At 37.9% G+C, this 17,207-nt stretch overlaps 1 protein-coding gene across 7 annotated transcripts in view; it reads left to right on the forward strand.

The window, feature by feature from the left end:
• Positions 1–17,207, forward strand: part of SLC10A7 (solute carrier family 10 member 7) — a 156,711-nt gene that overhangs the window by 114,975 nt on the left and 24,529 nt on the right. For 6 of the 7 annotated variants that reach the window (XM_074904987.1, XM_074904981.1, XM_074904980.1 and 3 more), the window contains 3 exons: positions 1,265–1,348; positions 12,146–12,311; positions 15,824–15,875. In XM_074904987.1, the coding sequence (XP_074761088.1) occupies positions 1,265–1,348; positions 12,146–12,311; positions 15,824–15,875 (302 nt within the window). The remainder of the gene's footprint in view (positions 1–1,264; positions 1,349–12,145; positions 12,312–15,823; positions 15,876–17,207) is intronic. The other variant, XM_074904984.1, reaches the window with a different exon arrangement.

A 17,207-nucleotide genomic window follows, 5' to 3' on the forward strand; every position in this document is an offset into this window, starting at 1 on the left:
TGTATACGCCTCAATTGTTTTCTGTAGGTAAAGATTGCAGTTGGACAATTCTGAGTAAAGTGAAATCCTTCAATATGTGAAGTTTCTGATTTTTCTGTTCTTTGAATTTCTGAAGAATCTGGTTTTATGCCAAACCCATTTTTAGGGCCATATGTTATTTTTTCTAGGCAGAGTTGTAGAAAGTGACTTAGATTGTATGATCACCTTGTCTATCATGCCTGTAGGTAGCTTTGAAAGGAAGATAAGTGTCAAAAGTATAATGTCATGTGAATGTAATTTATGAGAATGACGTATGTGAGAATGTTTTAGGGAATCAGCATTGTTTAGATGGAGCTGAAAAGATTCTAAATTCTGTCATGGTTTTGAGGATCTTTAAAGTGAAGTGCAAATTATAAAATAATGTGGATCTGTGAAATCCTCAATGTTATGTCATCCACCCTCATCATGAAGCAAACGGTTGTCTGTGGAAGCTCTGACAATATTTCAGCCTTCCTACTATATATTTCTTAATGTGTATTCTATTGCTGTTAAAGATATGTTAAATTACATCAGATGAAACTTTTCAATGATCTAGCATAAAACAAATCAGAATGTAAAAAATACTGCATATTTTCCTAAGCATTCTGAAATAGGTTGCAAAAATCCCATTGACTCTGTGTTCAGCTTTTCTACCTGCATCTTTTAAAATAATGTTTTTACCATTTACAGTCATAAATGAAGAGATCACCTATTTGAAGACTAATCCTGTCACAGTTTAGTTGTCTGAATGAAAGAATAGTTACATGCTTTCAGTAGATCACTTTTTTTAACATCATTGAAATAAAACATGTGAATGTCTTCACTATTTTATTATTTTTATTTATTTACTGAAATAACTACACTCTTTTGTTGCTTGGTATTTATATAAATGGTAAGGTTAGTTGAGCTAACTGTTTAGTTAGGAAGATTCACCTCCTGTCTTTTTCGACTATTATCCTACAAATGCTTGTATAATTTACTTGGTATATGTGTGTAGCAGGGTTTCAATTAAATGAATATTGATGGAACTGTTACCTTAGGTTATAAAGTAATCATCCAGAGATTGTTTAAGTTTTGTTCTTGTGGAATACCAAATGCTTTGTTGGGACTTAACAATTAAACATGTACACGTACTTTCAAGTTTTTATGTGTAAAATAAAATGTATACTAATGTGTGATACCTGCGTATGAAATTTGCAGATACTAAGAAAAAGTGCAATATTAATGGTATGTTTTTATTTTGTAGCTTGGATCATCCTCCTCTGTGCCTTTTACATCTATATTCTCACAGCTGTTTATGACTGTTGTAGTCCCCCTTATTATTGGACAGGTATGTCTTTTAAATATACATTCTTGTTTAAAAAAATAAGATAAAGAGAGCTATCTTAAAGACACACTGGCAACCTGATAAGCTGCCACATAGGAACAGCCTCGGGATAGTGGAGTCTAATATCAGAGAAAAGATGCTACAGTGCTCCCTGGAGCCACATTGATCTTTGTTGAGATTGAGCATCTGTCCCTCACTACCACAAACATACGCTACTGCATATCGAGAAGGGAGTTTGTGAACATAAAGTGGGAAAAATGGCAGCCCAGACTGTGAGAAATTCCAACCCCATACAAATGAGCTTTGAGAATACTATATAGTCCTTTTGTCACATGCCCTTTGCCTGGATGATGAAGGAAGTTTTGGCTGTGTAGTATCTACTACTAATTACAGGAATAAAAAATTCTCAACATTAAAAAACGTATGAGGACTAAGCAGTCAGAAGTTAAGAAATCATAAAATTAAGGCTGCTTGGGCCATTTTGCATATGCTTTACAATAAGGTATTTAATTGCACAACTGCAAACTACTCTTTCTGCATGACTCCTCTATCATGTGTTACACTGGATGGAGGGTATTCATGGAATGAGCAGCTGTTCAGTATTTCATTTTATACTCATTGTTCATATTGTAACTCAGGGCCTTCTTTTTCATGGCATATGATAGAAATCTTTGAATGTAAAGATACTAATTGCATTATAAGATTTTCTGTGACACTTGTCTCTGTAGTATGTACTTTTTAACAAATGTTAGGGGTTTTTTTCTTCCACATCATGGTGGGAAATTGCTATATTAAGACCAAAAGTTGTCAGAAGTGTCCATTATTCTTGGACACTGGAACACCCAAAGCCTATTTCTTACATACTTTTAAGTATTCATTGTTCTCAGGCATTCAGAATGCACAAAGGGAATATCAGTGGAATTTGCAGTTCATTCCCAAGGCTACCATGGCTGATTCTAGCATCCAGTTTAACTCTGGGTTCATCTATAATGTTACAAATTTTGCCAGACTAAAGCAGACTTTGAAATGGAAAGCATAGTTAAAATGTAAGCAAATGAAAGTGGAGTCCAGGAGCACCCTGGACAAGGTTACGAATATGTGTTATTACCTCGGCTATGTAGAACAGACAGTCAGTCTTGTATCAGGCTATAATTGCACATTTCAAAATTGGCATGTACTGCAACTTACTGTAGTCCTAGTGAAGTTTGTTTTTTATAGGATCAAAAAATGCCATTAAAGTCTAATAAGAAGATGAGCATAAGCGTGACAGTAGCCACCAGCATCAGTACCTACATAACCTGGCTGTAACCATACCATGTGGAAGATGGACATGTCCCTGAAGAGTATTGAATTACTCGTGCTTTGAGTTAAATGCCTAAGAATCTCCTTATTAATTAGGACCACAAAGGGTTGCTGATGAAGCTATCTGTGTATCACATTCTTATCTCATCTAAATTAAATTGTCTACACCAAAAGTGGGCAAGCAAACTTAAATGATCTAATCCTGAAAAGTCCAAAAACTGGAAGCTATTAGTTGGAAATTTCTAGGAAGCAAATAGCATGGCAGCAGATCTAGCAATAAAGTAACCTATAGTGATGGAGTATCAACAATTTGTACTGCAACGTAGTAAGTCCAATGATGGTAGATTGCTAGACAAAGTGATTGCAAAATTTCAAGAGGACTTTCATCTATATATATAATGGCATATTACTTTGGAAAGATATTACAAGAAATTGCTATGTGAGCTAACTGGTGGAGTTGGGGTTGTTTTGGCTGAACCAAATGATAAGGCTAAGTAACATGAATTGAGCATCTGAAATAAGTGCTCTGAATGATCATAAATTCAAAATCGGAATTGTGATGAGACTTAACTGAGAACAGATGTGATATAGGAGCTGTGATAAAGACTGAAAGAAAAAATAGAGAATCTTAAAGCTTGTGTAACTCAATCGCAAATTTATTTAAGAGCTTGGTTTTTATAAGTACACTTCAACAAGAAACAGGATGATTCTTCTTTAAAAATGTTTGAAGCAGTTTCTGGAAATGAATGTTCAACAGAAATAGCTTACATTCCTCTAAGCTAAAGACTTTGTTTCTGAAGTTATTGCACTTGGTTATATCTGTTCAGAGGATACAGAAGAGAGGAAATGCTAAGGATAACTATTGATCAAAAATGTCAAGGGCAATTTACATGGATTGTCTTAATTAGGTAGAACTGTACAAAGGTAAACCAACCTGTCCAGATAGGAATAAAAGCCATTTTTTAAGGTGGATATCAAAAAATAATGTGCAGTATTCAGGGAAAGACAATAAACAAGGAAAGGACTTGACACCAAGATAAAACAGTGAGGTCTGCTTGCCCTTCATCTGGAGGTGACATGGATCTGTTCCAATTAAATGGGAAGTTTTGTATTTAGTTCACAGACCACTACTCACTCGTCACTGAACTGTTGCACAACATGAGGCACAGCAACATAATATTGCTTTGCGAATCACAAGTTGCTCACTCTGGGATTCCAGATGCATTAAGAGATAATGGCCCACAATTCATGAATGACGGTTTCAGCAATTACTTCTAATTTATCATTTCATGCCCACAATGTCAATTCTGTAGCACACACAGTCATACCGTTCAGCAGAAAAGTCAGAGGAAGAATGCCTGGTAAGGTTACCCGGTAGCAGAGAGCTCGATTAGGAAAAAAAACGATCTTGAAACCTGCCTACCTGGAGGATTGCTTTTCTTCAGTCTTCGTAACTCAGCTGTGATCAACAGAGGCTTTATGCTCGATCCACATCACTGTAAAACAGAGAAAGGAAGCATTCTCGAAGGGCTTTATTTTCCTTTAAAAAAATCTCGCCTCTGGGAAAACCCTTGTTGCCTAAACGCTCATTTCCTGAGCAGGCTGCAGAGCTGGCTGTTCGAGAAGCCCCTGGGATATAAGCAAAGCAGATGAGAAGGTGCTTTTAGATTTGTTTTGTTTGGGGTTTTTTGTTTGCTTTATGGCAAAATGTATCGAGAGTTTTGGTTGCTTGGCTGACTTGTCAGAATTTTTAATGATAGCTGGGAGAAAGAAGTCACAATAGTGTAATTGATGCTTATTTTCTACTGTTTCTCAAACAATTTTTCGATGTGGCAAGACTGCTGTTGACAGGAGTCAAACATGCTTTTCTAGCTGCTGACAATGAAATGTGTAAGGGGCTGTAGGTATAAGCTCTGCTCAGGTGGTGGCTGCCATTTGTTAGGTAAAGAAAGAACTGTCTTTGAAAGGAGGAGGAGGATACTGTGTTAGCAGGCACTGTGTCCTACAGATAACAGTTACTGGTAGATTGTCTTCAATAAGGAGAATCGCTCTGTTCTTTGTCAGAGATGTGCAGGTTGTCTAAACCTAAAAAAAAAACCATTGTGGCCTGCATCCTTTGTGTCTACAGATGTGTTTTGCTAATTGACAGTATGATGTTACTCAAATCAGTATGGGTACTGTAATGTTGGCATTTGTATTTACAGAGAAACGAGTAAGACCTCTCTGACAAGAGGTCTTGAAAAGAGGCATAATCTATAGTATTTTATAAAGATCTAATGTTCTATAAGCCTTGAAGATCTGTAGTTTGTAAGAGCTTGTTATTTGTGCACCACTCTTGTATACCTCTAAGGGGAATTTGAGAATACTTGTTATACAATAAACATGGTAATAGATATTTCATGGAAAAGATTTTTGAATTTGCTCTGGCAGCTTGAAGTTCTGATTATTTTTTTTCCTGCATAGCAGAGTTCTGATGAAGCTTGCTGCTCCTGAGCTGTTGTGATTTTGCTAAAATAATTGTTTCCTTTTCTATAGCTGTTGGTAATACTTTTAGCCAGCAAAATGTAAGGTTTCGAGAAATGTCTAAGCATTTTCTTCATGACCAGTTGTGAGATTTGGCTGAAGACTGTTGTTTCTTTGCTTATTTTTTTCTTCTGAAGTGACAGATAACAGAACAGTGAAAACCACTGCAATATTTCCTTTCCTCTTTTTGCAGACTTTCTCCATTCTCTACACCTAAGTGCTTATGACAGACTTTTATTTTATGTTTTATATTAAAGAGCGATTTATGATTAAATGTTAATGAAATAGAATTTTCACTGTGCTTTCATTATATTCTACCAGTTTGAACATTTTTCAAAGCAGCACACCAAAACCCACTGTTTTCTATGAATAAATAATAAAAAGCTTGTCTGTACATTATCATTCATGCATTCTCTAGTTGCCCCATTGGTAATTTGTCTGCCAGCGTAAAGTGGGCACTTCACATTAAACAGACCTTAACTAAAACTAAAATTAATGTTATGATTCTAAGTAGTTCTTCTTCCCAAATCTATAAAATGAAGCCAGTTTTACATAAATCCTTGCTGTATCGAGTCACACAAAAAAAATCTTGATGTCCTACAAGTAAATGATTTTAAACGCCTTCTGCATCGTTGCCCAAAATGTTCCAGAGGAACCCTATCAGCATCTGGGAGGTGTGCTTATAAACACAGCTCTAAAAGGGTGCTATGTTGCAATACAAGTTGTCAGTGAAATTGAAACTAAAGCTTAGCAATGTATTTATTTTTAAAGAATAAGAAATAGAAAGGTAGGTGGCAGTTGCTGGGGAGTAGTAGAAGGTACTGTTCACCTAAGCCTAATGTTTGTTTATAGTTGGTGGGTGGGAGAAACAATAGTTGAAGAAACTGTTATGAACAGGGAACAGTGTTCAATCCTTTCATTCCTGTAACTTAAATCCACACTAAAGTAGCCCTGCTTTTCTCTTCAAAGTCCAGGGAAGCTGCAGGGAGGAGGAGTGGTACCCTGGGAGATGAATGCTTCTAGAAGCTTGTTGCAGAAAACTGAGATGGCAGATAAACAGCCTTCAGACAACAGTTCGCTCCCTTCTGACGCTTCACTCCAACAGGGAACACAACCTAGTCTCCACAGAAATACAAAATATGAAGAAAGCATGTACTGCTGCTACAGGCTCCCTTTACATTTTTGCCATGTTGCACCTGTTTGTAAGGTTTTAAAGCAGCATTCATAAATTACCCCAAAATGTGAAAGTTAATTTTGAAAATGGCCTCGTTTGGGTTTTATAAAGCTTGCTTTGAAAGGTGTATATGTGTCAGGAGCTATGTCTTGGGTGTAAACTGACTGACATAATGGAGTAAGATAGCTTTTAGGGGAGTTTGGCAAGCTGTGGAAAGAAAACAAGACACTTGTAAGAAAGATTTTTTCCCAGATTGCAAAAATGGAATTTTTTCTTCCATCCCATCCTCAGAAAAGAAATCTTAGATTACACACTCCATAGAATCAGGATAGATTTGACATTCCTGATGTCCTAGAAGGAATAGAAAGGTAGGTGAACCAGTACAATGTTTGGGACTTCATAGCAGTATACAGGTGAGCATGTGTGCCTTCACACAGGTATGGTCCCTATAAAATTATCAGGGCAGGGTCTGATTGAAGTGATATGAGCTCTGCTTTGGAAGTGGGTCTGTGCATTTGAACTGTGATGCAGATATATGCAGATATTACCTTGGATATATGGAGGGTGGCTATGCTATAGAAACCTGTGAAGCACATTCCTTCTTATTTATGTCATTTCTACAAGGCATAATCCTCCCAGTGTCTGACTCTTTCCACTGGTTTTCACAGTCACTATCATCTTAGTTCACTCTTTTCCCCCAATTCTTCCCTCTTCATGTCTTCCAAGCTTTACTGAAGTAGTTCCCAATATTCCATGCAGTCTTCTTTCTTGGTTTGCCATCACTGCTTGAGAAGAGATATTGAGAAGTATCAAGGCAAATATCTAGCCTGACTGAAAGCTTTTCAAAAGAAAGTTTTGTATTCATTGCAAAAGGTCTGTTACTATAAGTAGTAATAATTTTAGTTAAGAAAGAGTTAGGAATCTTACCTTAAAAGATAAGTAGATAAGGTGACTGCTGCATTTAGTTATAGTGATAATCCAGCATAGTTTCAGCTTCTTTCCTTGCGTGTTTCAACATAAGGAAAAAGTGACTTGTGTTTCTTTGTTGAAATGGTAAAGCCCCAGGTGTTTTTTCCAGCTATTTAGACATACATACCAATACATAATAAACAAGAGGAGCAGAAATGCAGTTAAAACATTGTGTATTCTGTTAAGGATTAAATCAGTCCCAAAGAGTTTATAGAACCAGGAAAAACCTACTTTGAGTGAAGATGTAAATACCAAGAGATATTCTTATGTGTGTCATGGAAACAGAAAAGGTGACTTCATAACCATTCCACCGGTTGTTTTTTCATTTCATGGGTTTTTTTAAAAAAAATAAATCAAGTTGAAGATCTAGATAATTTTCAAAAGATGTACTATATTACAAATGTCAGAAACCATTCCATATACATGGCAGGCAGGAAGCTCCTTGCCCTACAATTAATAATGAGCATTAATGAGATACATTGTTTATTACATTTTTTTATCTTGTATGTCCAGCACTTCAGCTGGACTGTTTCCACCTGCCTGCTCTATTTTACTGACCAGTTTCTCTGGGTATATGGCATGACTGTTATGAAGGTACCATTAGATAAGTCAATTGTTTTTCTGGAGTGTGTTTTCTGCTATTTTGGTGTATGATCTTACAACAGATGAGCATTATTTACTTGCTTTCCTGGAATAGCAGATCATGTTTCTTTGTACAGGGGATGTTAAATGAATTAAGCATATGAGCAGTTAGCCCATTTGCTTAGGGAGGCTGATGTTGAGACCAAGAGGTTATGGCAGGATATGGAGCAGTCTGAAGGAAAAATACTCTGGATGTAACCATTCTGGTAGAAGAACTGCATTGAAAAGGCAACACTACTGTTAATTCATGTGTAATTACATTCCTTCATTGTTAAAAATTAAATCCTGGGCAAGAGGAAAGTTTGAGCCTGGAACTGTGTTTTGAAGCAAATTTGAGCTGATGCCTTTCCAAAAACCTTTGGAGATTGCCAGAATGTAGTCACCAGGAAGTAGTTGCTTGATGGACATGTTCATGTTCTTTTATCGTGTAACTTTTTGGCATCTTTCATCATGCAGGTTATTTATAATCACCTATTACAAAGTTTTGCTTCTTTTTCTCTCTTCTCTCCACTAAACCACCGTTTTAGGGAAGGATTCACCATGCACTGTTCTTCCATGTGCAACCTCCAGGTCAGCCATCAGTAATTCCCTGCTCTTTGAGGCCGGCATTTAAATCTGCACAAAAATCTTTACAGTTCATTGTACTTAATGTGATCACTATCATAGGACCAAAAGCCCCAAAGCCCTCCTTGCACAAGTAATTCTGCAGGAGTGTCAGCAGGGATACGGGTTGCAAGGTCTTTGTACCTTGAGATTTGTACCTTAAAAATTGGGCATATGTTCTCTGCAACATGTAGCATCCTGCAGCATTTCCCTCTGTAAAGTACATTTTAAAGTGCTTTTATGTTTCACATGATTATTCTTCCAACATCTCTGCCTCTCTCTCCCTACACCACCCCCAAGATGGTATTCTTAATGCATTTTTTTGTGTGAGGAATTCCCTTTCACTAGGAACTGTGGAATTATTGCATTTGTAGAGTACTCCCCTTTTTGCTTTTTTCCATCAGTGTGCCAGTCTGATGCATCAATTCTGGATGTCTGTTCGTATTTCTACCCCAGTTCATCTTTTCACAGGAGTATCAGTTCAGATGTTTTTTCAACTGCTTTTTTCTCTGATGCTTGTCCCTCCCTTGTCCCCTTTTGTGCTGGTATGTAGTTCAAAATACTGGACTCTGTTTAAGAAGTGACACACGGGTGTGGTGCCTGAGTCTGGCATCCTTCGTACAGGTCGTAACATGCTAAAAATGATTCTGTTAGCTTTTGCTGTGTGTGCAGACAAATGAAGCTTAATATCTCTGTCCAGGCTCCGAATTACCTATGAGATTCTTTATTTAATCATTTCAATCTGTGTTGCTTGTGGCTTTTCAACCTCTATTAGATGCTCTGTCAGAGAGTGCCAGCACCACAGAACAACAAGGTTCGTTGGCTGGCTGGCTCTGTACTTTATTGTGTGTTGTCTTTATTGTATTTGTGGGATTTATTTAACTTTATTATTTCACTATTATTATTTCACTACAAATCTTCACAATTTTTTAAAGTTCTATTTAAGCCTGAAAAGTTAGAGAATTGGGTTAAGAATTAAAAGGCTTTCAAAGCATCCTTGTCCTGAAACAACTCGGCAGGGCATGAATAAGTAACAAATGGATTGTTTTTCAGTCAAAATGAATCAGCTGATAAGAGCTTCCCTGTGAAAAATCTAGTTGAGATTTACAGATAACCTGTAGGGTTATATTTCTTCCCTCTTAAATTATACAAGAATCTAGATTACCTTGAATCAATGATCATAGGCTGAAGCAACCTTTGAAATTACAGATCTTCTTGAACCTTGAGAGAAGATCAAAGCATATGGGATTCTGTGTTAGAGAGCATGTATTTTGTTTGTGGTTTTACAGTATACATTTAGCATGACACTGGGTTGATTAGAAGATTTCCTGAAGCCACTATTTAGTTCTTCAGGGTCCGACTATGTAATTTTAAAAAAAACTACAGTGTGCTGCAGGAAGCCGTACTGGTATTTATGTTTGTTGATTCACAATAATTCCAGACTAGATAGAGGTAGATATTTAAAGAAGATATCAGCCGATTGAAAATTTTGAGGAAATATGGCTTGCAGTTTCATTTTTAAAATGTTTTTTTCTTTCTATGTCAGTCCGTGATAAATATATGTATAAAGTTGTTATTGTCATGTATGTTATAATTATACCTTGTACAGACACAAGGCTATATTGTTTATAATAAATACCTCCAGTATAAGCTGTCCTGTGGCATAATTAACTATCACTTTTCTCTTTCAACATCTTGTTACTTTCAGTAGAAATCTTCTGGAAGGACCATAAATAAATAGGTGGTTTTAAGTAGCTTTTCTTTTTTCCTGGTGTGACCTTAATTCAGGGGATAATAGGATTTTTTTAAAACTTCCTTAGAAAACACTCACTGTAGAGATGAAAAACTTTGTGTTTTGCTTCTAATAATTACAAAATTCCAAATCTGCTCAGATTAGACTAATCTGGTTTTCCCATTTGATGCCTTTCACACTGTGCACTGAAGGTCTTCACTCAGATTTCTCGCTTCTCTTTTGTCAGTGCTGTGGCTTATTCCTACCCAGTGGCTTATAAGGTGGATGAAGGAGCTCCATTGTATGTTTTTTCAGAAGTTTGGCCATATATTCTGAGTTGTGTTCCCTCTTTCACGTCTGACAAGTGTGAAATTTTAAATTTGAGTGTTTTCACTGGGGTGTCGAGCATTCCTTTCCATGGTTTCCTGTAAATCTATTATTGTTCATCAGTGGGAAGCTTAGAAGTGCTGGGAGGTAAGTGCTGGTCTTCAGCCTGCTTAGCTCTGCGTGAAGCCCACGTGCCAAATTTTTAGGATTGCCCTGCCACGCAGCCGATGAAATTTGTTTGCTGTGGTGGGTGGGATAGCTGCTTCTAGGACTTCCCTATTGAGAGATTTGCAAACAAACTGGGACGGCAGTGAGGAAAACAGACAGCTGTGGGGTCAATCCCATAGTTTTGGCAGTTAGTGTGTGAAAAGGTCCTATGGTAGCATTGGCAATGCTGCTTTGATATCAATCTTGAACACCTCTAAAATATTCTGTATTATTAAACCCTTAGTGGTGATGTTTATGAATGGTACCACTATGGGAAGGTAATGAGACACCTTTAGAGCCCTCTGGTAGAAATGTTTCAGGATCTCTTGCTATTATTTCTGAAAGAGCATGGTAACAGAGCATCGAGAGGTCTCAGGAGAAATTAGGCAAGATAATGTGATTGCTGAAAAATTAACACAAGTTGCAGCTGTGTGATAAAAGCTTTAAAAAGTTTTTTCAAACTATATAAAGAAAAAAACCTAAAATCAACTCCCTAGGCAGGACTGAAATAGATGCATTTTATCTGCTGAGGCTTAGTCCTGTAGTATTTGGCATAATGTGAAAGTTGAAGTTACTTTAAAATTTATCGTTGTTTCTACAAATTCTTGAAAAACAACTTCAGATTTTGTTTTCTGAAAGTGCAAAAGTTCCGCTAAGTACAGCAGGTTTCCTTGTTTTCATGTGTTAATTCTGGTATTCTAAAAGCGTGCAAATGGCATTTGTCTTTGGATTTACAAAAACTCTAGATATTCAGAGTTTGAATTATTTAAACTCCCACAACACATGCACTTTTGCTTTTCAAGCTTGAGTTATAATTTAATTAAAAACTTCTGGTGCATCGCTAGCTATTTAAATATTAAAATGTTCCATGGATCACTTTCGATTATCTACCGTCATGAAATTCCTGAAGATGTCAGATTTTTAAGATTCCCAAAGTTGCACTTGGAATTGTCTGTTGATGCAAAGGGGACTGTGATAATTACATACATCCATTAGTATCAGCAGAGGAGATAAACTTTGGGGAGGCTTAATGGGCATGTCTCAGTGACAGCTAGCAAAGAACATTTGGCATGATTAAGGATGGATTTGAATGTACTTGAAAATATACTCTCATTATGGACACCCAGTGGAAGTTGCACTACAAATGTTAAATTCCCCAGAAGAAGAGTTGTGTGGCAGGGAAGCTTTGAAATCCACTGTGGCCGTCATCCAAATTACTCTCTTCTCTTTGTGTCTTTCCGCTGTCAGATTCACTTTGTGATGCCCAACTTGGCTCCCTGCATCTTTGAAAAGAGGCAACCTGTTGGTTTCTGTGTTTCAGATTGTCCGAAGATACATCAAGGACTGGCTTGAAAGGAAGAAGCCTCCATTTGGCGCTATCAGCAGCTGTGTGCTCCTGATGATCATTTACACAACGTTCTGTGATACTTTCGCCAATCCAAATATTGACCTTGATAAATTTAGCTTGATTATAATAGTGTTCATAAGTAAGTTCAGCCTTAAAGCATCTCTTGTATCTGTGTTTTGGGTGTGCAATGAGCTGTATGTACTGAAAAGGGTGCGGCTGCGGGATACTGGCATGGGGCTAGAATTCGTAGTTTTAATCCATCTGGTAAATCAGATTACCAGACTTCTTAGGGGCTGGATGCTTTTAGGGGTTTGAGTGAGCATTTAGAGAGGGATGAACCCTGCTATTTAGGAGTGCCTGAGATTGCTCAGTGGCCCTTCCTTTCTAAAGGGGCATGGTATTACTTTCCAACCGTTTACAACCATTCTGGCTTGGCTTCTTTGTTATTAAGCAACCATAGATGCACAGATATTGTATTCCAAACAAAAAGGAAAGATCTGGGTTTCAGCTGCACACCAGAAGCACTGTTACGACTTTTAAATAGTTCTTCCTTACTGTATTATAAACCTGGAGACTAGCTGGGAGTTTGAATGTTGATATATTTCTGTGGATGAACACATTTCTTCCAGACTTTGTTTTAGAAGCACTCTAGTCATTCAGCCATAAATAACACACACATGAGAACAGACTGCTGGTATCCTTGCCATCAGTTAAAAACACACTTGCAGATCACTGCCTCCCAGGGAAAGGCAGGGGTATACAGGCACTGTCTCCTCTCCCAGTAGGGAATTCTGTCTTGCTTCAGACTGTCCAGAGCCAGGAGTTTCAATTTGCTTGGGGGAGAGGTAACTACAGTATACTACAGTATAAATCACATCTCATACACTCTGAAGCTGTTAGATTTCAAGAAATCAATACATCACCTACCTTGAAGTATGTGTATGTGCACATGTTTCTGTCTAATAAAAATAATGTATCTTCTATAAATCCAACCTCCACTAAAGTCAGTAGGAAATTTGCCCCTGCCCTTTGTGAGTCAGTTCTTATTCTATCCTAACTGTGGCAGTTTTTTGGATTATGAAACACTGTATGTGTGTAAAATTATAAAAGCTACTGTATAAATACTTTTTTCTGAAAGCAAAGAAAAAGGAAGCCATGGTAAGGAGCTTTTTATCAAAATGGAGGAAATACTTGTTCGCATAGGCACCTGAGAAGGACCACATCCCACATGCACTTAAGTCAGTGCAGAGTTGTCAGCAAAAGAGAGGGATATGGAAATTTTCAACTCTGACTTAACAGAGAAACTCAGAATGAAGTAATTTTATGTTACTGTGCTGGCTGCTACTTTTTTAGTTTAAAAGGCACGTTCTTCCTTGAACACTTGATACAGACTGGTTGCTTCCATTGCCTTTCTTGTTCTTTCTTTTATTTCTCTGCGAGACAACTCTGCATTTGTGCCATGTGTAATTATGTGTACCACTTGCAGTGCAATACACTGACAATCATTTTATATACATTTTCATGGCCAGTGTGCATAACTGGAGTTTATTAGTATGAATATTAACATAATCATTGAAACCACTTGGAACATATTCTACATTCATTATTTTCTTAAATATTTATATTAAAAAAAACCACAAAGGAAGGTGTGGAGATGGATATGCACACTGTATTACAAAGTTTCTGTACCGCCACTGGATATGTTGGCTGGATGTGTGCATTGTGTTATACCAGGATGTCAAATTAGCACGAGGAGTTTGAAATGAAATTGCATTTATTATTCTGATGATTAATGTTTTTATGTTAATATTCTAGCCACAGCAAAATATGCACAAGGGATAATTGGTAGCAACCCATGCTTATCGCTTTACAGAATTATATTTTTTTTCTGTGCATATTAAATTAATGTACTTACTTGCAGAAAAATTGTAATTCAGGAACAATGGATTGCTTCCTTAGTTCATGAAGGAAGAATTAAGTGCATGCTGAGGTGACATTTATACTTCCTAGGAAATGTATGTAAGAGAATGGAAAATGTCACTGGTAATAGCTAATATCCCTGCCATGTTTCCCAGTTGTAAACTGAGTCAAAATCAAATGTATTGTCTTGATTTGCACTACCCTATGGGACACATTAGCCTTACTGCATTTACAAGTTTTGCAAGGAAAAGGGAGAGGACCCACCTCAGATTCTGCTGCAAGTAAAAGCCCTATAACCCACAAACACCCAGAGAAGGTCTGTGCAGGTCACAGGGTTTCTTCTCCAGCTCTGAGGGGAGTTCCTGTGGTCCAGCACAATACTCGATCTCTGTAGCTCTAGCAGCTACTCACGGCACAGTGGGGAAGCTGCCCACTTCTCCCCACATCTCCGCAAACCAAGGGTGGGCTCTGTGCACGCCACAACCCCTGCGGGTGTCGGGTGAGCTGGCAGAGAGGAGAGCTCCGCTCAGGATGCTCAAAAACCATCCGCACTTACAAAGCTGAGTGAGCCTGAATGAAAGCTGCTCTGTCTGATTGTACTGGGTCTGGCTGATCTGGAATTGGTTTTCCCCTGTAGCAGCCCCCATGGTGCTGTGGTTTATGCTGGGAGCTGGCAGGGTGTTGGTAGCCCCTGGTGTCGTGGCTACTGCTGAGCGGTGCTTACACAGCACCAAGGCTCTTTCCCACATTTTCCCCCCAGTGGGACGGGGTGGGCAAGGTCTTGGGAGGGGACACAGCCAGGACAGCTGACCCCAACTGCCCAAAGGGACATTCCAGACCATGTAATGTCTGCTCAGTATAAAGCTGGGAGAAAGGAGGAAGGGGGTGGGGTCACCCTTGGTCCTCCGAGGCAACCACTCCACGTATGGGAGCCCTGATCCTGAGAAGGCCCGACAGCGCCTGCTCATGGGAAGTAGAGAATGAATCTGTTTTCTTTTTTTTGCTTCCACACACAGACCTTTGCTTCGCTTTGCTTATATTAAAACTGCTTTTGTTTTACCCACAAGGGTTGGTCTGTCTTATTTTCTTTCCCCTCTTTGCCCTGTTGAGAAAACAAGCGGAAAGGGGGGGAAGTGAGAGAGCGACTTGGTGGGTACCTGGCATTTAGCCAAGGTCAAATCACCACACTGATGTATGCTGCCCCATTCAGGAATTAAAACATCCATGGTGAACTTCTCTTAATAATAATTTATTGGGAGAGTAATATACCCAGTGTGTGAGAATATTTATTGTGATCATGCTTACACATTGTACCTTCTCCTGTTAAATAGAAAAGGGCTAAATTTAAATACTTGGCAACCAAAGCATGTCTGAGAGATTTTATGTTTTGAACCCAATAAGCAAAACTAGTACAAATAGATGTGCAGCATGCAGTAGTGAACTTTCTTGTCATTCATCGTGTCAAGAAATACTTGATTCAGAAGAGTTACCTTGGAAAGAACTTGTGTAGCCACAGTACCAGCTCTAGCTTTCTTGAATGTAATGATATGTATTGTTCTTCCAAACAGTCTTTAAAGGTTGTCTGTCATTGGATTTCGCTGGATAGACTTGGTCCAGCCTAGCTTCTGATCTGTTGTGTGGGGGCAAAAGGCATGTAGGCAGCAATTGAAGAGATTTAAGTGATCTTTACCTCTGTGATTTAAATCCAATTTTACCTTCTTTCTCTTCCAGTATTTTCTGTTCAGATGAGCTTCATGTTTTTGACTTTCCTCTTCTCTACAAGGTAATTGAATGTGCTGAATCAGAAACTTTGGATATTTGTTTTGTGTGATATCTTTGGTTTGGGTGATACAGTTTATGCAAATGTGTAAGGGCAGGTTTCTGAATAGGGGTGACCTCATTTTGGTGTTTCATATTGTTCTTACTGCATTTTCTCTGTTAGAGTTTCATAGGCTAAGAGAGCAGGACCTGAATTCTGTTCTTTCTTGTGTGTTAATTACAGAGTTGTTAAATCTCAATCAATCACTGCTATACCTCAGCCACTGAAAAAAATGGATTTGCACAGATGTTACTGAAGGTATAATTTGCCCTGCAGACATGCTGATGACATATGAGAGAGAGAACTCAGTTTGACTTTTTACATCTCAAGATACATTTGCTGGGCTGGCAATTCACTCTTCTCTGTATATGTCAAATTTGTTACGTTTATATGGCGATTCTTAAAAGACAATTGTTCTGAACTAATGTTTGGTAGAGCTGTTTTTTTTCTTTTTAAATATCAACCAGGAAGAACAGTTGTAAATTCACCTCTCAGAAAATAGTACCATGAGAATGGTATTAGCCCATGGATTAGTGCATCACTTCACCTGGTCAGAGTATCCACTATTGTCCTCTTCCTTAGGCTTACAGGAGTATTTTCCTTAGCAACACCGTTGAATGGGAAGTGCCATGATACAGCAGACTTCACACTATATATATATATGCTTTATATAAATTTTACAATATCTGTAAGGGAGAATCACAAAGAAGGGTGCAACGTCTTAGAGCTACTTACGCTTTTTTGGTGCCACAAGAAAACTTCCTGTGGCAAGATCATGCCCTGACCTTAGAAGACATTTTAAAATAACTTTTGAACTGCTAGACCTAACCAGGGGGAAAGGTATGTCCCAACTGTCAAATTTAAAATGCTGTAAGTAGTAACCAACTTGGACAGTATGGTAAATATTTAGAATCTCCTAAAATGATTCCTAATTTAGACCAAAGGATGATCCATTGGCCATTCATATGTCTCTATATGTTATTTTTCCACCCTTTCTGGCCTTAAGTCCCAGTGTGTAAACACTTAGATGCAGTTTCTCTCTGAAGTGGAAGATAACTACATATTCTAAGCAGTGTTTATAGTGTAGACTCAATATACTACCTAAATCAAGCATTTTGTTAACATTGCATACTAGGAAAATAAATTGTAGGTCATTCTCTTTTTTTACAAAGGCAAGCTGACCACTGCCGTGATATAACATGTTTGCAAAAATAACCTCAGCTGGAATAAAGTTGTGTCCCACATACCATGTGTTCAGAATTCCTTTCCTTCACATGGGAGTGTATTCATTAGAGA

The sequence above is a fragment of the Athene noctua genome, chromosome 4 (assembly GCF_965140245.1).
Source record: "Athene noctua chromosome 4, bAthNoc1.hap1.1, whole genome shotgun sequence".
Lineage (NCBI taxonomy): Eukaryota > Metazoa > Chordata > Aves > Strigiformes > Strigidae > Athene > Athene noctua.